This window comes from Mobula birostris, chromosome 9 (genome assembly GCF_030028105.1).
Source record: "Mobula birostris isolate sMobBir1 chromosome 9, sMobBir1.hap1, whole genome shotgun sequence".
Classification (NCBI taxonomy): Eukaryota; Metazoa; Chordata; class Chondrichthyes; order Myliobatiformes; family Myliobatidae; genus Mobula; species Mobula birostris.
In genome coordinates, this window is record NC_092378.1 from 147,405,054 (window position 1) to 147,427,436 (window position 22,383).

General features: G+C 43.6%; 1 protein-coding gene and 1 pseudogene across 3 annotated transcripts in view; one reads left to right on the forward strand and one right to left on the reverse strand.

The window, feature by feature from the left end:
* LOC140203171 (cytochrome P450 2K1-like) overlaps positions 1 to 21,517 on the forward strand; it is a 42,613-nt gene extending 21,096 nt beyond the window's left edge. For 2 of the 3 annotated variants that reach the window (XM_072269080.1, XM_072269082.1), the window contains exons 4-9: positions 1,163 to 1,323; positions 9,766 to 9,939; positions 11,635 to 11,776; positions 11,872 to 12,059; positions 19,228 to 19,369; positions 20,940 to 21,517. In XM_072269080.1, coding sequence (XP_072125181.1) covers positions 1,163 to 1,323; positions 9,766 to 9,939; positions 11,635 to 11,776; positions 11,872 to 12,059; positions 19,228 to 19,369; positions 20,940 to 21,118 — 986 coding nt within the window. In that variant the 3' untranslated portion in view covers positions 21,119 to 21,517. The remainder of the gene's footprint in view (positions 1 to 1,162; positions 1,324 to 9,765; positions 9,940 to 11,634; positions 11,777 to 11,871; positions 12,060 to 19,227; positions 19,370 to 20,939) is intronic. The other variant, XM_072269081.1, reaches the window with a different exon arrangement.
* The window catches only part of LOC140203175 (cytochrome P450 2K1-like), a 210,827-nt pseudogene that overhangs the window by 79,880 nt on the left and 108,564 nt on the right, over positions 1 to 22,383 (reverse strand).

A 22,383-nucleotide genomic window follows, 5' to 3' on the forward strand; every position in this document is an offset into this window, starting at 1 on the left:
GCTGCAGTGAAGCATCCCCACAGCATGAGGTAGTCACCACCATGCTTCACGGTACGGATGGTGTGTTTTTGATGATGTGCAGTGTTTGGCTTACAGCAAACATAGATTTTAGTCTGGTGGCCAAGATGTTCAATTTTGGTTTCATCATACCATAGAACCTTCTTCCAGCTGACTTCAGAGTCTCCCACATGCCTTCTGGCAAACTCTAGCCCAGATTTCATGTGATTTATTTTTTCAACAGTGGCTTTCTCTTTGCCATTCTCCCATAAAGCTGCAACTGGTGAAGCACCCAGGCAACAGTTGTTATAGGCACAGTCTCTCCCATCTCAGCCACTGAAGCTTGTAGCTCCTCCAGAGTTGTCATAGGTCTCTTGGTGGCTTCCTCTCTAGTCCCCTTCTTCCATAGTCACTCAGTTTTTGAAGATGGCCTGCTCTAGGCAGATTTACAGTTGTGCCATATTCTTTCCATTTCTTGATGACTGACTTCACTGTACTCCAAGGGAGAGTCAGTGACTTGGACATTTTCCTGTTTCCAGTTCCTGTCTTGTGCTTCTCAATAACCTTTTTACGGAGTTGCTTAGAGTGTTCTTCTGTTTTCATGGTGTAGTTTATCCCAGGATACTGACTCACCGTCAGTTGGATCTTCCAGGCACAAGTGTATTTTTGCTGCAATCAATTGCAACACCTTGACTGCACACAGGTCTCCAAACATAGATCTCCATTTAACTAATTATGTGACTTCTAAAACAATTTGGCTGCACCAGGGATGATCTGGTGAGTCGTATTAAAGGGGCGGGGGGGGGAATACTTCTGCGATCAATTACTTTGCATTTTTATTTGCAATTAATTTAGGCCACTTTGTAGAGATCTGTTTTCACTTTGACATAAAAGAGTCTTTTTGTGTTGATCAGTGTCCAAAAAGGCAAATTAAATCCACTGTGATTCAATGTTGTAAAACAATAAAACACGAAAACTTGTGGGGGGGGGGTGGATGAATAATTTTTATAGGCACTGTACATAACATTTAGAAATCAATAAGTGAAAAACACCAGAAATATGCTGAATTTAAAGAGGAAAGTGAAAGACTATTCAGGACACTTAATAAAGAGTCAAATGGTATTCAGCATTTTCAGTAACTTGTGAATGCTCTCTGTCTCTGCAGGCCAAGAATTTAATCCAACCATTGAGTTAAGTGCTGCTGTTGGCAATATCATCTGTTCCATAGTTTTTGGTGATAGATTTGATTATGATGACCAAACCTTCATCAGTTTGGTAAAGGCAATGAATGAAAATTCTGAGCTTGCTGGTTCTGCAGTGCTTCAGGTAAGTAAGACCATAAGACCATAAGATGTAGGAGCAGAATTAGGCCATTTGACCCATCAAGTCTGCTCTGCCATTCAATCACAGCTGATCCTTTTTCCCCTCCTCAGCCTCACTCCCCAGTCTTCTCCCCATGACCTTTGATGCCATCGTCAATCAAGAACCTATTAAGCTCTGCCTTAAATACCTCCACAGCTGCCTGTGGTACTAAGTTCCACAAATTCACCATCCTCTGGCTCAAATCTCATTGTCCACCAGAAGTGCAACCACACATTCAGTACCATTACCCGTACGTCTGCTCGTTGATGGAAATATCTGATCACCCAAACATGTGGCAGCACTCAATGCATAAAGACATGCAGACATGATCAAAACATTCAGCTGGAGTACAGACCAAATATCAGAATGGGGGAAATGTTAGCTTGATTGTGCAATGATCATTGCTGCCATATGGGGTGAGTTCAGTATCTCAGAAACTGCTGATCTTTTGGGACTTTCACACACAACAATTTCCGGAGTTTACGGAGAATGATGCAAAAGAGTAAAAAACAGCTAGTGATAGTGGTTCTGTGGGCAAGAATGCCTTGTTCATGAGAGAGGTCAGAGGAGGATTGGCAGACCGGTCCAAGCTGACAGGAAGCCGACAGTAACTGAAACAACCACACATTGCAACAGTGGTGTGCAGAAGAGCATCTCTGAACACACACCACATCGAACTTTGAATTGGAAGTACTGCAGAAGACCATGAGCATACGCTTTATTAGGGACGGGAGCTGCCCAATAAAGTCGCTACTGAGTCTATTTCAATTGTAGTGTATTTGCAAAAAGTCCCAGCAGTTATTTTTGGGATTTGCAAGTACCTGCCCTTCAATTCATTAACAAAGCAACTTATATAGTCGACCAGTGAGTTTGTCATAGAGAAATGTTCTCCATTGGTCTATCAGTTGGCCGCCATTGTGTACCATCCAGTGGTTCCACACAGTGTTCAGACATGGCCTTTCGACTCTGTGGATCTGTCCTTCCAGACATACGTTCCTGATCAGAACAACTGTGGTAATAAACACCTATCAACAACTGTAATTAACATCAAGGATCAACTTTATTTGCCATACACAGTAGTGTGCCAAAGTCTGAGGCTCAAATATGTAGCTACACTGCCTAAGACTTTTGCACAGTACTGTATATTGGTTAAAGTAGAAAGGTGGCTGGGAATCAGAAATAAGAGCACTTAGCTTTGTTTTAGCTCAGTAATATTGTGTTATTTGAAAACTGTGAAGACGTAACATACAGTTCTGTGCAAAAGACTTAGCCCCCCAGCTATAGATATGTGCCTAAGGATTCTGCACAGTACTGTACATTTGCATGTATTAGGAACTTGCTGTGGTGTGTTGGTGCGAGATGCAACTAAAAGAGCAGCAACATTTAACAAAATAAAGAATAAAAAATATGTAAAGAATAAAGTTAAAGTAAAAATATGAGGTAAAATATTCATAAATGCATAAACACCAGCATGTATTTACAATGTAAACAGCATTATAAAAAGTGATTTAAGATATTTAAAGTGCAGTGCAGTGATGGAGGTAATAGATAGAGGAAGAACCAGTGGATGTGGTATATTTGGATTTTCAAAAGGCTTTTGACAAGGTCCCAGACAGGAGATTACTGTGCAAACTTAAAGCACACAGTATTGGGGGTATGGTATTGATGTGGACAGAGAATTGGTTGGCAGACAGGAAGCAAATAGTGGGAATAAACGGGACCTTTTCAGAATGGCAGGCAGTGACTAGTGGGGTACCTCAAGGCTCAGTGCTGGGACCCCAGTTCTTTACAATATATATTAATGACTTAGATGAGGGAATTAAATACAGCATCTCCAAGTTTGCGGATGACACAAAGCTGGGCGGCAGTGTTAGCTGTGAGGAGGATGCTAAGAGGATGCAGGGTGACTTGGATAGATTAGGTGAGTGGGCAAATTCATGGCAGATGCAATTTAATGTGGATAAATGTGAGGTTATCCACTTTGGTGGCAAAAACAGGAAAACTGATTATTATCTGAATGGTGGCCGATTAGGAAAAGGGGAGGTGCAACGATAGCTGGGTGTCATTATACACCAGTCTTTGAAAGTGGGCATGCAGGTACAGCAGGCAGTGAAAAAGGCGAATGGTATGCTGGCATTAATAGCAGGAAGATTCGTGTACAGGAGCAGGGAGGTACTACTACAGTTGTACAAGGCCTTGGTGAGACCACACCTGGAGTATTGTGTGCAGTTTTGGTCCCCTAATCTGAGGAAAGACATTCTTGCCATAGAGGGAGTGCAAAGAAGGTTCACCAGATTGATTTCCTGGGATGACAGGACTTTCATATGATGAAAGACTGGATTGACTAGGCTTATACTCATTGGAATTTAGAAGATTGAGGGGGGAGCTTATTGAAACGTATAAAATCCTAAAGGGATTGGCCAGGCTAGATGCAGGAAGATTGTTCCCGATGTTGGGGAAGTCCAGAATGAGGGGTCACAGTTTGAGGATAAAGGGGAAGCCTTTTAGGACTGAGATTAGGAAAAACTTCTTCACACAGTGAGTGGTGAGCCTGTGGAATTCTCTGCCACAGGAAACAGTTGAGGCCAGTTCATTAGCTATATTTAAGAGGGAGTGAGATATGGCCCTTGTGGCTAAAGGGATCGGGGGTATGGAGGGAAGGCTGGTACAGGGTTCTGAGTTGGATGATCAGCCATGATCGTACTGAATGGCGGTGCAGGCTCGAAGGGCCGAATGGCCTACTCCTGCACCTACTTTCCATGTTTCTATGTTTCTATGAAGGTAGGGATGGCCTACCGTAACTGGCGTGGTTGATCAGGTTAACTACCTGGGTGAAGATATGTTTCAGATGGCATGACATTTTTGTTTTAATAGCTTTATAGCACTTTGCTGAAGGGAGTTTTTGGAAAAATTATTTTGATGAGTGGGTAGTGCCTGCAGTCATTTTTTAGCACACCTAATTTCACATTTTTAACGATTTGTTGCCACTTCTCTAATCCATGTAGGTTTTTGGTATTGATGATCAATTGCTTGTTTTGATGTTGATAGCATGGAATAGAACTTTATTGCCATTGCTCAAGACAACGAGATTACGGTGCTACTCCTGCCCCTGCAAAACAGATATTTACAATGAATATTTAAAGATGGCGCCGGTAACTGGCGACTTTGCACGTGCTCTCCCGAGCAAACAGCCCTCGCCACTATCCTATACCCGAGAAACCCTCCCAAACCTTCACTTTAGAAAGATAAAGATCAACAACACCCTGGCGAAGCTACTGACCCAGCTGGAGACCACCGCGCAAGAACTGCCTCTGAAACTCCGGACCGCACCTGGACCCGGCCAGCGAGGCCCACCATGTTCCCGGAGACCCGCGGTCTGCTACCGTGCCGGAGCGCTTGGAGACACGGCCCATTCCGACCAGAAGCTCTCCGGAGCAGGCGACCACACAGGAGTGACGGCAGAGACCCCAAGGTGCCCCGGACGATTCCCCGGAGCGACCACCGTAAAGCCCCGTTGGTGGCCATCCACAGCTGCCGGAAGTGAGCCCTCCGCCGCCGACCTCGGAAATCGAGCCCGAAGCTCGGCCTGAGCGGAGGCTTCCGCAACTGTGACTCGGTTTAAATACTTGTTTCAGCAAGGAGCCTGGCCTTCCGGGATTAAGTGTCGGCTTCGGGGCCTGACCCAATCGACAGTCCGGGCCCCCGGCAGCTGGAAGTGGCAGGGGAGCCTCCCACGTTGCTCGGCCCGACCCGGAGCGTCTAACGACGCGACCGGCCGATCGATTCCCGCGGGGCGCGTCCACCAACATCAAAGAGCTGACAACAACACACTGCAGCGATGGAGACCTGGAAAGATGCACTACTTACCAAGGAAGCGTGGGAGAAGAGCTGGGTTGCTGGTCAGATTGAAGCTGAGGGGCTTCAGAGTCCCTGTGCCCACCAACCTACCAGCTAACGTGCAAGCCATAGAGAACAAGGTGGATGATCTTAAAGGGAGACTCACCTACCGGGGAGATGCAGAACTGCCGTGTATTCTGTTTGACCGAGACCTGGATCTCCCCTCCCACCCCGACTGTGCCATCTGACCAGAGGGATTTTCGATCCATCGGGTGGACCGCACGGCATCTTCGGGCATGACGAGGGGAGGTGGTGTCTGCCTATTGATCAACACTGGGTGGCGCTTGGACACAGTGGCACTGACAAGCTCCTGCAGCCTGGACCTGGAACACCTGTCGGTGAAGTGTCGTCCCAACTATCTGCCACGGGAATTCACCTCGGTCGTACTGACAGCAGTCTACATTCCCCCCCAGGCGGATGTGGAGTGTGCTCTGAACATACAGTATGCCAACATCAGTGAACTTGAGACCAGGTATCCGGAGGCTTTTCTCATTACAGCTGGGGACTTTAACCAGGCCAACCTCAGAAAGGCGCTGCCAGAGTTATACCAACATGTCTCCTGCCCCACTGGAGGCCCGAATATACTTGACCACTGCTACACAGCAGTCAAGGATGCCTACTCTTCCGTCAACCTCACTTTGGAAAATCAGACCATCAGGCCGTACTCCTCCTCCCGGCTTATGAACAGAAACTGAAGTGGGAGGTCACGGTGTCAAAAGTGGTGTTGGGTTGGACGGAGGAAACGGATGAGGTCCTCCGTGACTGCTTTGAATTGGTGGACTGGTTAGTATTCATGGACTGGGCAGCTAATCTCGATGAGTATGCCTCAGCTGTCACGGACTTTATTTGGAAACGCACGGAGGACTCTGTGTCTCGCAAGACGATCCAGGTATTCCCTAACCGGAAACCTTGGATGAATTATGAGGTCTAGTCCCTTTTAGAGGCTAGAGCTGCGGCTTTTAGGTCTGGGGATACCAGCCGCTACATGGAATCCAGGCGTGAACTCCAGAAAGCCATTAAGGGTGCCAAGAGGCAATATCAGGCTAAGTTGGAAGCCCAGGCTAACCAGAGGGATGTCAGTAGACTGTGGCAGGGTCTAAATGAAATCAGTGGGTGCAAAGAGAAGGCTGGGAATATCAATAACTGTGGCACTTCTCTTCCTGGCGAACTCAACGTATTCTACGCAAGATTCGAACAGAAGAGGAGCGTCCCTCCAGATGAACCAGACCTGGTGGCCTTGAGATTCATCGTCACGGAGGAGGACATTAGAAGGGCCTTCCTGAATATAAATCCAAGGAAGGCGACGGGCCCAGATGGCGTCCCAGGATGGGTTTCCCGGACCTGTGCAAGCGAGCTAGCTGGAGTGTTTGCTGACATCTTCAACTACTCCTTGCTTCAGTCTAAGATCCCCTCATATTTTAAGAAGGCAACGATAATCCCAGTGCGGAAGAAGAGCAAGGTGGCATGCCTGAATGACTATCGACATGTGGCTCTGACATCAATTGCTATGAAGTGCTTCGATAGATTGGTTATGGCACACATCAACCACAGCCTACTGGTCAACCTGGATGCTTTGCAATTCGCCTACGAATGCAACAGATCAACAGCAGATGCCATCTCTCTGGCCCTACATTCCTCCTTAGAACACTTGGAGAATAAAGACGCATACGTAAGGCTCCTTTTCATTGACTACAGCTCTGCCTTTAATACCATCATTCCAAGTAAACTGATTCCTAAGCTCCGGAACCTGGGCCTTAGCACTCAGATCTGCAGCTGGATCTTCAACTTCCTCACAGACAGGACCCAGTCTGTAAAAATAGGGGACAAGCTCTCCTCTACAATCACTCTGAGCACCAGTGCCCGACAAGACTGTGTACTCAACCCCCTGCCGTGCTCACTGTACACCCATGATTTTGTAGCGAAGTTTTCATCAAAGTCAATGTATAAGTTTGCTGATGACACAACAATTGTAGGCTATATCTCGGGTAATTATGAGTTTGAGTACAGAGAGGAAATTAAGAACCTGGTGGCATGGTGCGAAGACAATACCTATCCCTCAACGTCAGCAAGACGAAGGAATTGGTTGTTGACTTCAGAAGGAGTAGCGGACCGCACGACCCAATTTACATCGGTGGTGCGCAAGTGGAACAGGTCAAAAGCTTTAAGTTCCTCGGGGTCAGTATCACAAACGACCTGACTTGGTCCAACCAAGCAGAGCTCACTGCCAAGAAGGCCCACCAGCGCCTTTACTTCCTGAGAAAACTAAAGAAATTTGGCCTGTCCCCTAAAACCCTCACTAATTTTTATAGATGCACCGTAGAAAGCATTCTTCTGGGGTGCATCACAACCTGGTATGGAAGTTGTCCTGTCCAAGACTGCAAAAAGCTGCAGAAGATCATGTACACGGTGCAGCACATCACACAAACCAATTTTCCGTCTGTGGACTCACTTTACACCGCACGCTGTCGGAGCAGTGCTGCCAGGATAACCAAGGACACGACCTACCCAGCCAACACACTTTTCGTCCCTCTTCCCTCCGGGAGAAGGTTCAGGAGCTTGAAGACTTGTACGGCCAGATTTGGGAACAGCTTCTTTCCAACGGCGATAAGACTGCTGAACGGATCCTGATCCAGATATGGGCCGTGCCCTCCAAATATCCGGACCTGCCTCTCGTTTTTTTTTGCACTACCTTACTTCCCATTTTTCTATTTTCTATTTATGATTTATAATTTAAATTTTTAATATGTACTAATTGAACTGTTTTTAATATTTAATATTTGTAATCCAGGGAGCGTGGTGCAAAATCAAATATTGCTGTGATGATTGTACGTTCTAGTACCAATTGTTTGGCGACTATAAAGTATATGGCTTAATTTGTTTTAAGAAATCCCATATTTACATGCAACAAGTGATTTTGATAGTTCATAGCACTCAAATGTCATTGTTAGGCTGGGGTAAAGCATTATTCAGCTGCAGAAAACCCTCGGGAAGAAGTCGTTTTTCAGTCTTACTGTCTTGCCTCAGAGTTTCTGTATCTCCTACCAGATGGCAGGAGATTGAACAGACAGTGTTCAGGATGGGTTGGCTCTTTAATAAGGTTAAGAGCATGTCGTTGGCATTTACAGTTGTAGATTGTCTCCAAGTCCAGTAGTTGAGTCCCAGTAATGTGCTGAGCCACACTAATCACTTGTTGGAGTGGTGTGTGATCAGTTTTACTGCAGCTTGAGTACAACACTGCAATTCCGTATGTCAGTATGCTCTCTATCACACTTTGACAAAAGTTGGCCAGCAATGTTTGGAGCAGATTAGCTCTCCATAAGCACCTCAGGTAGTATAGTCACTATGATAGATTCATAGAAAAGTACAGGGTCAGCAACAGGCCCTTTGGCCCATCTAGTCCATGCCGAGCCATTTAAACAGCCTACCATGTTCCTCAGTGCCCTACCATTCACTATGCAAGACCTACCCTGGTTGGTCCTACGGAGGTGCAACACCTCGCGCCTCTGTCATTTTTCAGTGGATTTTTTTTCCATTTGGTCCAGATTCCCCCGCAAGCCATGGTAATCTTCCTCACTAATCACCGTGCCTTCCCTATTATCATAGTTATGTTGACAGAACAAGAGAGCTTCTCAGTGATGTTCATCCACAAAAACCTGAAGCTGGAATCCCTTTCCACTAGCTCACCATTTATGAATAGCAGGGCTTGTTTGGCCAGGACCTCTTGCCCTCCTGAAGTCAATTATCATTTTTTGTTTTCTTAATGTTGAGTGATCGGTTGTCATTCCTGCACCAATCAGACAGAGTTTCAGCACCTCCTCTCTGTTTGGTATTGCTTGTGATTAGGCCAATCACAGTCATGTCATCTACAAATTTGGTGATTGACTTTGTAGCATGAGCGGGAATGCAGGGATAGGTAAAGAGAGAGTGGAGAAGAGGGTTCAGTGCACACCTCTGTGGGGCACCGGTATTCAGGGTTGGGGGAGGGGTGTTGATGTGCACTTGCCTAGTATCACCATGTGAGAAAGATAAGTGAAGAAGTTCAAGATCTAGATACAGATTGATAGGCAAAGACCTACATTGTGGAGCTTGGCAGCGCTTGTTCGGTAGTGTTTTTTTAAAGGCTGAGTTGAAATTAACCAAAACCATCCTGATGCAGGTGTCTTTGTGAGCTCAGTGTTCCAGCACTGTCTGAAGGGGGATCAAATTGGCATCTTTAGTTGACCTATTGACCTTGTAGGCAAACTGGTGCTAGTTCAGGGTCGCTGGTAGGATATCCTTGATGTGGGACATGACCAATCATCTCAAGCACTTGGCAACTATGGGAGTGAGTGCCCGTGGTCTGTGGTCATTAGGACATGTTGCCACTGATTCCCCAGGGATTAGTGTGATGGTGGCTGCTTTGAAGCATGCTGCAACTAGAGCCAGGGACAACGAGATGTTGTAAATGTCTATCAGAATTTCCTTCGACTTAAAAACATTACTATCAAAATTATTGTTCTTATGTTACAGCTTTATAATGCTGTTCCCATACTGGGATTTCTATTCCGTAAAAAGAAGATACTTTTGAAAAATCAAAACTTGATTTTGCAGTTTATGGAAGACTTCATAACCAAGAACTACCAGACACTGGATGCAAATAATCCAAGGAGCTTTATTGATGTGTTCATGTTAAAGCAGCAGCAGGTATGTTCCACACCAGCTCATAGTTTGCATGTTACCCTTTTTATAGAATTCCACAGTTATTGAAGTATTTTGAATTTAATCCCTCAGGACTATGGTGGGATTCAAATTCCTGTCTCTAAGCTCCTGTGTTCTAAAAGGAGGATGAGGTAACCATGGCTGACATGGAAGTCAAAGACACCAGCAGCATGGAAAGTGTCAGGGGGTAGACGTGAGCATTTATAGAGAGAAGGCGCTTGGGAAGCTGAAAGGTCTGAAGGTAGATAAGTCACCTGGATCTGATGGATGACACCCCAGGGTTCAGGAAGAGCTAGCTGAGGAGTTTATGGAGGCATTACTAGTGATATTTCAAAAGTCACCAGATTCTGAAATGGGTCTGGCGGACTGAAAGGTTGCAAAAATCACTTCAATATTTAAGAAGGGTGAGAGGCAAAAGACAAGAAATTATAGGTCAGTTAGCCCAACTACAGAGGTTGGCAAGATGCTGGAGTCCATTACTAAAGATAAGGCTGCTTAAAAAGATAAGATCCCATGGTATTACATGATTGATCCATGGTATTAGCGTGGATAAACGATTGGCTGACAACAGGAGGCAAAGAGTGGGAATAAGAAGGGTGTTTTCTCTTTGGCTGCTGGTGACTCGTGGAGTTCCATGGGGGATGGTGTTGGGAACACTTATTTCACATCATACGTTAATGATCTGGATGACGGAATTGATGGCTTTATGGCCAAATTTGCAGACAATATGAAGATATGTGGAGGGACATGTAGTGTTGATGAAGCTGGGAGCCTTCAGAAGGACTTGGGCACATTAGGAGAATGGGCAAAGAAGTGGCATATGGAATACAGTGTAGGAAAATGTATGGTAATGTACTTTGTTGGAAGAAATACAAGCATAAACTCTTCTCTAAATGGGGAGAAAATTCAGAAATCAGAGGTGCGAATTAACTTGCGAATCCTTGTACAGGATTCCTCAAATGTTAACTTGCAGGTTGAGCTGGTAGTAAGGAAGGCCAATGCAATGTTAGCATTCACTTCTTGAGGGCTAAGGTATAAGTGCAAGAATATAATGCTGAGGTTTTATAAGGCATTGCTGAGACTGCACTTGGAGCATTGTGAGCAGTTTATTCCCTTATCTAAGGAAGAATATTCTGGATTTGAAGAGGGCTCCAGAAGACGTTCACAAGAATTATTCTGGGAATGAAAGGGTTCACATATGAGGAGAGTGTGATGGCTCCAGGACCGTACTTTTGGGAAGAATGAAGGGATCTCTTTGAAATCTGTTGAATATTTGGAAGTCTGAATATTGAGAGTGTGGTTGTAAAGAGAATGATTCCTGTAGTTCCTATATTGGACGGGGTGGCGGGGGTACGGGTGAGCGGGGGGTAGTTCCAGGACCAGAGGGCACAGCTTCAGAACGCAAATAACAGTGATGAAGTGTAACTTATTCAAACAGAGGGTGGTGAATTTATGGAATTCTTTGTCACAGTTGGTTGTGGTTGCCACATCATTTAGTATATTTTAAGTATAGGTTAATACCTTCTTGATTAAGTAGAATGTCAAAGGTTATAGAGAGAAAGTAGCAGAATGGGGTTGAGAGGGTTAATAAATTCATCATGATGGAATAGTGGCGAAGTCTTGATGGGCCAAATGGCCTAATTCTGCACATGTATCTTATGATCTTATCATCTTTTACAGGAATCAGGTAACCCAAATACATATTTCCATAAAAACAACTTCGTACACACAGTCACCGACCTGTTTGGTGCTGGAATGCTGACAACTTCGACCACCCTTCGTTGGACTATGCTACTGATGATGAAATATCCACAGATTCAGGGTGAGGAGCACCTGATTGATGACTGTTTTTCCTCATGTGAGAATCTGTGCTGTCACCCTGCTGCTGAGTGCATTAACCATCTCCTTGTGTTCCAGAAAAAGTCCACAATGAAATCAACACGGTGATTGGTTCTGAGCGGTTCCCCAGAACTGAAGATTGGAAAAATTTGCCGTACACCAATGCAGTGATCCACGAAATCCAGAGGTTTGCTAACGTTGTGCCATTGAACATCATGCACTCAACAACAGAGGACTTGAACTTCAAAGGATATTTCCTTCCAAAGGTACGTGAGGTGAAATGAGTGACTGATTGCCGGCAATTGTTCTATGAAAGTGCAAGTGGGTTGTTTGTGACGAAATGCTTAAAATTTCTTTGTGTAGTTTTATGTAACTTATAAAACTGACATATTCAACTTTTTGGAAGCATCAAGCATGGGTCAAGGGATGAGATACGGAGGGAACTTGCAGTAAAATGGACTTTGTTTTTTGTTCTAATTGTGTCTCTCTTGTATCATTTTGTATCAAGGATATTGTTGTGAATGTTGTCTCTCTGGAATTTTCACTCCACTCTTTCAGAAGGGAAGGAGGTAAAGACAGGAAATTATAGACCAGTTAGCCTGACTTCAGGGGTTGGGAAGGTGCTTGAATCCATTATGAAGGATGATGTTTTGGGGTACATGGAGGCCCATGATATAAAAAGGGCCAAAATCAACATGGTTTCCTTCAGAGGAAATCTTGCCTGACAAATCTGTTGGAATTCATTGAGGAAACAACAAGCAGGGTAGACAAAGGAGAGTCAGTGGATGATGTTACTGGGATTTTCAGAATATGGGCTCAGTTCAGAAAATTTAATAGTCTTCATAGTTTTCCTCTCTCTAGCCCTATTTTACATCATCATCTTTTCCTAACTTCTATGCAGGATTCAACATTTTACGACTGGCATAAGAAGCGCTTTCGGCGCTTTGGAGATCTTTTCTTTGAAAACCGTTTTGCAACTTTTCAACAATTGTCTGCTATGCTTAATCTATCTAATGCTCATTTCTTTAGATACCTTCAAATTAGACATTTCATTAACCCTTTGATATCAAACTTTCCTGAGATGCCTGAGAAAAATGTTCTGGATTTGTTTCTTTGTATTAATCTATTGAGTAAAGGTTTAATTTCTGCTATTCGGGATAAGTTGGTGATTTTGAGGCGTCCCCCGTCGATAAAATTAGAACTGCCTCGGAAGAAGATCTAAATATCTCCTTATCTGATGCAGTTTGGGATTCAATTCTTAAGTCAGTCAACTCAACCTTTACTTTACTTTATTGTCACCAAACAATTGATACTAGAACGTACAATCATCACAGAGATATTTGATTCTGCACTTCACGCTCCCTGGATTACAAATATTAAATATTAAAAATAGTAAAACTTAGTAAATATTCAAATTTTAAATTATAAATCATAAATAGAAAATAGAAAAATGGAAAGTAAGGTAGTGCAAAAAAACCGAGAGGCAGGTCCAGATATTTAGAGGGTACCTCCCAGATCCGGGTCAGGATCCGTTCAGCAGTCTCATTATCATTGGAAAGAAGCTGTTCCCAAATCTGGCCGTATGAGTCTTCAACCTCTCTATGTGCTCGCCACCGCCTTTTGCAGTTTAAGGTTGTACACAGGGCTCACATGTCTAAAACTATATTATCACGTTTTTACCCTGACATTGGTCCTGTCTTTGATAAGTGTAAAGGGGCTGAGGCTTCCCTTATTCATATGTATTGGACCTGTCCTAGTCTAGAGAAATTGTAGAGGGAGATTTTTTTCAACCCTATCTTATATTCTTAATTGCCATTTAGAACCTGACTCTCTGGTTGCTCTTTTTGGCACCTTGGGTGATGTAAATTTGCACTTCAGTCTGACTAAATGCCGAACATTATCTTTTGCCTCGCTCTTGGCTAGACGGTTAGTTCTCCTTAGGTGGAAAGATGCTGCCCCACCCACTCACGTTCAGTGGCTTAGTGATATTATGGTCTGTTTGGACCTCGAAAAGATTAATTATTCACTTCTCAATTCAGGCATAAAGTTTCATAAGGTGTGGGGACCTTTTCTTGAATATTTTTACAATTCTTCTTTTGGGTAAGTTTCTCCTTTATTTTTATATGCTACAATCCTTTACTTTCAGCTTTTTTTGTAAGTTATACGGTTTTTTGTTGTGAATTACATTATAATTTTGATAGTCAGCATTATACTTTTCTTTTCTATATATATTTACAGTTCTCTGGGGTTGAATGCTCCGATTGATTTTTTTCTTTTATATGCACAATGGTGGCCTGGGTGTTTTTTTCCAGTAAGTGGTTGGGGCGGATACTAATTTTACATAATTCTCCTTCGGGTGCTTTTTTTCTTAATTGTTATGAATTACATATTGGATTTGTTTGTTTCGCACTGTATAAATCTCCATTTTGTTGTTTGGTTCTCTTCTGGAGTTTCTTGTAGAAATGCATAAAAAATTAATTTAAAAAGAAGAAGGCCATTCACAAGGTACCAACATGAGGCTTCTAAACAAGATATGATGATGGTGAAAGTCTTGTGATCCTATGTGCCTGTGATTTTGCTGCAAGCAGGTGTCTTATTGCACCTGTGCATACTCGTACTTGGACATCCAATGATAATCTCAACCCGAGATGAAGCCCACACCCTGTCCATCACAGGCAAAGCTCTCCTCAGTGTTGAATAGATCTACATGGAATGCAAACACAAGGAAGTAGCGTCCATCATCAACGGCCCCCATCATCCAGGCCATGCTCTCATTTCTCTACTACCATCAGTCAGGATGTTCAGAAGCCACAGGTCCCACACTACACAGTGCAGGAGCAGTTAATACCCTTCAGTCACCAAACTCCTGAACTGGCATGAATAAAATCAGTCACCAATGCTCAGAACTGACTCTACAACCTACAGACTCACTTTCAAGGATTCTTTACAACTAATGCTTTCTGCATTACCTTCATTTGCAGTGTTTTTCTTCTTGCTTGTCAGACTTTGACTGTGTATCGTTTCTTTCACAAAATTCTGTTATATTTCTTTTTTCCTGTAAATGCGTGCAAAAAAATGAATCTCAAGGTAGTTCATTGTAGCATATGTGTCACACCCTGGTAAAGGCTAATGTTGTAGGGTATTTCATCTAATAGTCTTCCTATATAAGCAGAGTTTGTGTTATTGTTAAAGGTAACGGGTGCTTAGAAATGTTAGCCATGCAATCAGGAGAGAAGGCTGGGGGAGCAGGTTTTTTTTGTTAAGTTAATATTCATAAATATACTTCCTTTAATTATGTGGGATACGCAGTCTGTTATTTCCTGGCAACGAGCTGTAACAGGGCAGGAAATCACACAGCATTCACACAAACTGAGCCACGTGTGAGAGAGACATCCCAATCTCACGGATTTGGCAGGGTATACTTCCTAGACGTACGCGACCAAAGAATGGTGGGTTTCTTGGTGCTGAGTTGTGAGATTGCCAGCAAGGGATAAGGAGCTGTTTCCTGAGACGCCCAGGAAGAAAGGGAGTTTATCTTTGATACCAAATTGACTTCCAACTTTGAACTTTTGCAGTAAGGCTGAGAGATATAAATGGTACCTGAAGGAGACCTCTCTCACCCAGAGATGGTAAGCACCTAGAATAAGTGTATGTTGAACTTACTGAGATGTTGGAGCAAGCTTGATTAAGCAGATGATTAAGCAGTTGATTAACTCAGGACTGACAGCAGAGGTCCAAGCACTTCTGAGAGACTGGTATGCTGTCTTCTGACACAACAACTTGAGTCTCACTGTGGACAAGACCAAAATGATGATTGTGGACTTCAGTGAGGTGGAATCCGGCCACTTCTCATTGCACATAAACATCTCTGTTGTAGAGTTAGGAGCACCAAGTTTCACGGAGTGTACGTAATGGACAATCCCACCTGGTCCCTCAACACCACATCAGCGTCTCCACTTCCTGAAGAGATTGAGGCCAGTGAGGCTTCTCCTCTACTCTAGTGAATTTTTACAGAAGCACCATCGAGGGTGCCCTGACCAACTCCATCACTGTCTGCTACAGCAATTGCAAGGCGTCTGACTGCAACTCCCTACAGAGGGCTGCGAGAACTGCAGAGAAGATAGTCGGGGTCTCTCTTGCACTCATCAGAGATATTTATCAGGAGTGATATGTCTGCAGGGGCCCAGGGATTGCTACTGATCCCTCTCACTTATCCAGCAATCTCTGACCTTCGACCATCAGGCAGGAGGTACAGTGGTATTAGGAGAATATCTATCTGGACCTGAAACTACTGAACACCCCGTCACAACCCAGGACTCATCACACATGAAGCGCCAGCAGCATTATACTTTTTAACTTGTGTCATAACTGTACCTTATTATTTCTTAATTTAATCGTGGAAATATAATTTGTGCTATGTGTATGAGACTTCTGTACTGAGTTGTGCAGCTTGGCCCAGAAGAACGTTATTTCATTTGGTTAAATGACAATAAACTGAACTTGAATTTGAAACTTCAGATAAGTGAGTGACAGAGAGGGAATTTCAGAGGTCAATGCACTGCTGGTTCCGTAAGGTTTCATAGCCAGGGAAGGTGTTGGGGATGAGCTCCCACTACCTATTAAATGCTCCCCACAGCATGCATCTCAAATAGACTCTAACAATCAAGTCCAGCTCCTGGCCTTCAAGTGTGGCTTAACTACTGATCCTGGCGAAAATGTTTCCACTGGCAGCAGAAAGGGAAAGGGTGGATTTCTGGCAACTTAAAACCAGCTGCTTCGGGCAGATGGGGCTCATCAGCCATGCTTGGCAGCTCATCGAGGAGAAGGAAACATGTGATTTCAAACCTTCACTGCCTTGGAGCTCTGCCCACTCAGGGGGAAGAGATGGAATCCAGATGGCAGTTGTACATTGAGTTCAACACTGACTGACAACTCCTGCGATGCCACTGGTGCCAAACTGAATTGGTGTTTGTCATTCCTTTGGATGTTGTGGTGTATTGTGTAGTGAGGAGAGGCTGTTGATAGGCAAACTTGCAGTCAACAGGATGAGCTGCAATGTAAAAGGTGGACAAAATCAAAAGGTGGACGGCAGAGCATCAATGGCTGAAATTTCTGGAAGCAATATGGATGGCACAGGATATATACATCCCAAAGGGGAAGAAGCATTCTAGGGCCAAAATTACACAATCCTGGCTAACAAGAGAAGTGAAAACCAACAGAAAAGCCAAAGAAAGGGCATATAATAGAGCAAAAATTACTGGTTAGAGGGTTGGGAAGCTTTTAAAAACCAACAGAAGGCAACTAAGAAAAGTCATTAGGAAGGTAAAGATGGAATACGAAAGTGAGCTAGACAATAATATTAAAGAGGATACTAAAAGTTTCTTCAGATACATAAAGTGTAAAAGAGAGCTGAGAGTAGATATGGGTTCATGGAATATGATGCTGGAGAGGTAGTAACAGCGGACAAGGAAATGGCAGACGAACTAAATAAGTATTTTGCATCAGTCTTCACTCTGGAAGATACTGTCAGAATGGTGGAAGTTCCAGCTGTCAGGACTCATGAAGTGTGTGGTTGCCATTATGAGACAGAAGGTTCTTGGGAAACTGAAATGTCTGAAGGTAGCTAAGACACCTGGACCAGATGGTGAAAATCCCAGAGTACAGAAAAGCTGGCTGAAGAGATCGTGGAGGCATTAGTAATGATCTTTCAGGAATCACTAGAATCTGCAATGGTTCTGAATGACTGGAAAATTGGAAATGTGACTCTACTCTTCAAGAAGGGAGGGAGACAGAAGAAAGGAAACCATAAGCTAGTTAGTCTGACCTTGCTGGCAGCGAAGATGTTGGAGTCGATTATTAAGGATGAGGTCTCAGGGTACTTGAAGGCACATGACAAAATAGGCCTTAGAGAGCATGGTTCCTCAAGGGAAAATCTTGCCTGACAAATCTGTTTGAATTCTTTGAAGAAATAACAAGCAGGATAGAGAATGGAGAATCGATTGATGTTGTGTACAAGTTAAGAGCCCATGGTGTCACAGGAGAAACTGTAGCATGGATAAATCAGTGGCTGATTGGCATCAGGCAAAGAGTGGGAATAAAGAGTCTTTCCTGGTTGCTGCCGAGACTAGTAGGGTCTGTGTTGGGAATGATACTTTAAGGAGCTGCTTTACTCAGGACTGTATTTCAATGACCCGGATGATGGAACTGATGGCTTTGCTGCAAAGTTTGCAGACAATAAGAAGACAGGCGGAGGGGCAGGTAGTTTTGAGGAAGTAGAAAGGCTACAGAAGGACTTAGACAGATTAGGAGAATGGGCAAAGGCGTGCCAGATGGAATACAGTGTCGGGAAGAAAATGGTTATGCACTTTGCTAAAAGAAATGAAAGGGTTGATTCTTTTCTAAATGGAGAGAAAATACAAAAAAACTGACAGGCAATGGGGTTTGGGAGTCTTGTGCAGGTTTCCCTAAAGGTTAATTTGCAGGTTGTGTCTGTGGTGAGGAAGGCAAATGCAATGTTAACATTCATTTCAAGAGGACTACAATATAAAAGCAAGTGTGTAATGTTAAGATTTTCTAATATATGGTGAGGCCTCACTTGGAGGATTGTGTGCACTTTTGAGCCCCTCATCTTAGAAAGTATGTGTTGAAACTGGAAAGGGTTCAAAGGAAGTCCATGAAGATGATTCCAGGATTGAATGGTTTGTCCAATGAAGAGTGTTTGATGGCTCTGGGCCTGTATTCACTGGAATTCAGAAGAATAAATGGTGAACTAATTAAAACCTATGGAATGGTGAAAGGCCTTGATAGAATGGATGTGGAGAAGATGTTTCCTTGCAGTAGGAAAGGCTAAGACCAGAGGACACAGCCTCAGAATAGAGGGATGTTCCTTTAGAACGGAGATGAGGAGGATTTTTTTTTTCTCCAGAGGGTTGTGACTCTGTGGAATCCTTTGTCACAGGGCTGTGGAGGCCAAGTCTTTATGTATATTTAAGGCAGATTGATTGATTCTTGATTGTCCATGACATGAAGGAATATGAAGGGAAGTCAGGAGATTGGGACTGAGAGGAAATTTGGATCAGCCATGATGAAATGGTGGAGTTGACTCAATGTGCCAAATGGCCTAATTCTGCTCCTATATCATATGGTCTTATGGTCTTTGGATTGATCAGCTATGTGGAGCATGAGAGCCTGCTGCATGGGCAATAGCTATCCCTCCATATCATACTGCCCTGACCAGCATATCACATAGACAGCTAGGATACAACACTCATGGTTGATCTTGGCTGAGTGAAGGACTTTGGAGATCTGTTAGAGGTACAAATGTACCTAAAGTGTGGAATAGTTGCAAAGTTTGATAATTCTGTTCTAGAGAAAATACTTTCAGCGATAATCCTCAAAGGGAATAACAACCTAATTTGTAAATTACATTCTTAGGGCACACCAGTGATCCCTTTGCTAACCTCGGTGCTGTGTGACAAAACTCAATGGAAATCCCCAAATGACTTCAACCCTTCCAACTTTCTGGATGCTGAAGGGAAGTTTGTGAAGAGAGATGCCTTTACTCCTTTTTCAATGGGTAAGAAGTTTAGATTACTGGATTGTAGGTTAGTGGGATTTCTCCTCTGACCTTGGCCCATTTGTCGGAGGGATTGTTTATATCAGATGGTAAAGCAAACATATGTAGATGGTGGAAAATAAGTCACAGTCATTGAGCATGGAAACAGGGCATTCTGCCCACTATTCTATGCCAACCACTGTGCACCAATCAGTATCAATCACATCTTCCAGAACTTGGAACTGCTATTTTCTATTCAATTTCAGTGATTATCCACATGTTTCCTAAATGCTGTCAACAACTGTTTAAACTACTGTCTCAGGCAGTGATCCCGTCTATACCCCTCAGTTTCATAACTGCACTCATACACACCGTGGCCACTTTATTAGATACACCTGCTTGTCAATTCAAAATTCTAATCAGCCAATCATGTGGCAGAAATTTAGTGCGTAGAAACAAACAGACATGGTCAAGAGGGACAGTTGTTGTTCAGAGCAAATATCAGAATGGGGAAGAAATGTGAGCTCAGTGACTTTGTCAGAGGAATGATTGTTGGCACCAGACAGGGTGGTTTGGATACCTTAGAAACTACTGACTTCCGAGGATTTCACGCACAACAGTCTCTAGAGATTGCAAAGACTGATGTGAGAAGAAAAAAGCATCAGTGACTGGCAGTTCAGTTGGAAGAAATGCCTTGTAATTAAAAGTGGGTCAGAGGAGAAAGGCCAGACTGGTTTAAGCTGACAGAAAAGGAACAATAACTCAAATAACCATGTGGTACAACACGGGTGTGTAGAAGAGCATGTCTGAATGTACAACATGTTGAACCGTGAAGTGGATGGACTACAACAGCAGAAGACAATGGCCATACACACAGTGCTCACTTCATTAGGTACAGGAGCTACTTAATAAAGTGGCCACAGAATGTAGATTCATGGTGTTACACAGCACAGAAACACATCTCCTCCTATACTGCCTCACTCAAGGGAAAACCATCAAAACCTTCCTTATGACCGAAGTGCTTCTTCCAGGGGACATCCCAGAGATGTCCTCAGTCCCCACTCCAGCACTATCACATTGTGAAAGTAAATCAGAGTGTTATGGAAATACTCATTAGGTCAATCAGCGTCAATGATACGTGAGTGAAATTTATCATTTCAGCTAATACTTTTTGGTGGAACTAGCAATACTTGGGAAACAATGGTTGAAGTTGCAGAGAAGTGGGGATGCCTCCGGAGGTGAAGGGAATGTCCATGACAGGGTGAAGATCAAGAGAAAATAAAGATGAAGATGAGGGTGGTGCTGGCTGAGTGAGTGACAAAGATACATGGGAAGTGGCAGATAATCTGACGAGAGGAGGTGAATAAGGACAGGGGAATATGGCCAGAACAATGAGAAACACACGATGGTTGGAAATCTGAATTGAAACAGAAAGCAGAGAACTTACAGCAAGCCAGGCGGCATCTGTAGAGAGAGAAATACTGTTACCTTGCATTCCCATTATAAAATGTTACTGTTCAGTGTCTTGGGGTGAGGGTGACTAACTCTGGTTTTTGAAAATTGACATTGTTTTGCCACTTTGTTTTTGCAGGAGCCAGGGCCTGTGCGGGGCAGTCCCTGGCCAGGATGGAGCTTTTTCTTTTCTTTACCATCCTGATACAAAGGTTCAGGTTTCAAGTCCCGCCGAACGTTACCAATCTGGAGCTCTCGTCAGATATGGGCTTCAACTTAATCCCAAAGTACCAGAACGTGTGTGCAGTCCATCGCTGATGTAAACACATCATTTCCTGACTTGTCTTGTTTTATCTCCTTTTCATTATTTTTGTAACCCTCTCATCAGAGCTGGTATAGAAACTTAACTCGTTAGCTAACTCTGCTAATGACCATGAGACTCAGTGATGAGAAGGCCACCTTTCATAAGCAACACACGTTCAGGGTTGGTATGATTTGGGGTTCAACCAAACAGGATAGTATGGATGTTCATAATTAAGCGACATAGGTTGTAGTGAATGCTGTGTAAAATACTGTCCAGACACAAATTTTGGTAGCCAAGAAATGAGAGATCGTGCACCGTATAAAATTAGAAAGTACATTTACCAAATTGTCAACATTAACAAAGAGTTACCAAAATGTAAAAGAAAAATAAAAGGGCCCATTTCAATTAAACTAGTTCAATGTGCACTTAAGTGTTGGAGCTTATTTCTGGATTAGTCGGAGTTGTATCACTTTCCAAATGCACTGGGCCTATGGTCTGCATCAAAAACACCTGCCACATTCTGAACTATCTCCAAAGGCCATCCTGAATGAACTAGCTCTCTCTGGAGTATTGGCCCTTCCTCCTTGGAGCCATTCACTTGCATAACGCACTTCTTACAACTGGGACTCTCCTTCCAACAGCATTCTGCAGCACCTTCCCTTGTGCCCCGCTTGGCAGGTATCACCAAAAGACCCCAAACCAGACTACTGTCCTTCAGACACAAAATGCTGGAGGAACTCAGCAGGCCAGGCAGCATCTGTGCAAAGGAGTAAACAGTTGACGTTTCTGGCCAAGACGTCGAATGTTTACTCTTTTCCATAGATGCTGCCTGGCCTGCTGAGTTCCTCCAGCATTTTCTGTGAGTGGCTTGGATTTCTAGCATCTGTAGATTTTCTCATCATTTTCGTCTGCTGAAATCTGATTCCACCCAGCTCTCCCGAATCTTCCACTGGACAGAAAGTTGCAATTGACTGACACAACATTCCTAAATTGGACAATTCCTTATCTTTAGCCGAAGCCATAGCGTACTTTACTGCTTTTACAGAAAACTACTAAAATAAAATACCTCACAGCACAGCAGTAGAAATCTTAACCAGAACATTTATTAATGTCATGGTCCCGTCCGGCAACGCCCCATCTTGCTATTACCTCCTTGATTAGGTTTTAATCCCCTCGTCCGATTTCCAATTATTCCCAGTTTTCATTAACTACAGCACAACTGCTTTCCAGCTGCCGGAAGTGAGGCCTCCGCCGCCGACCTTGGAAATGGAACCCGAAG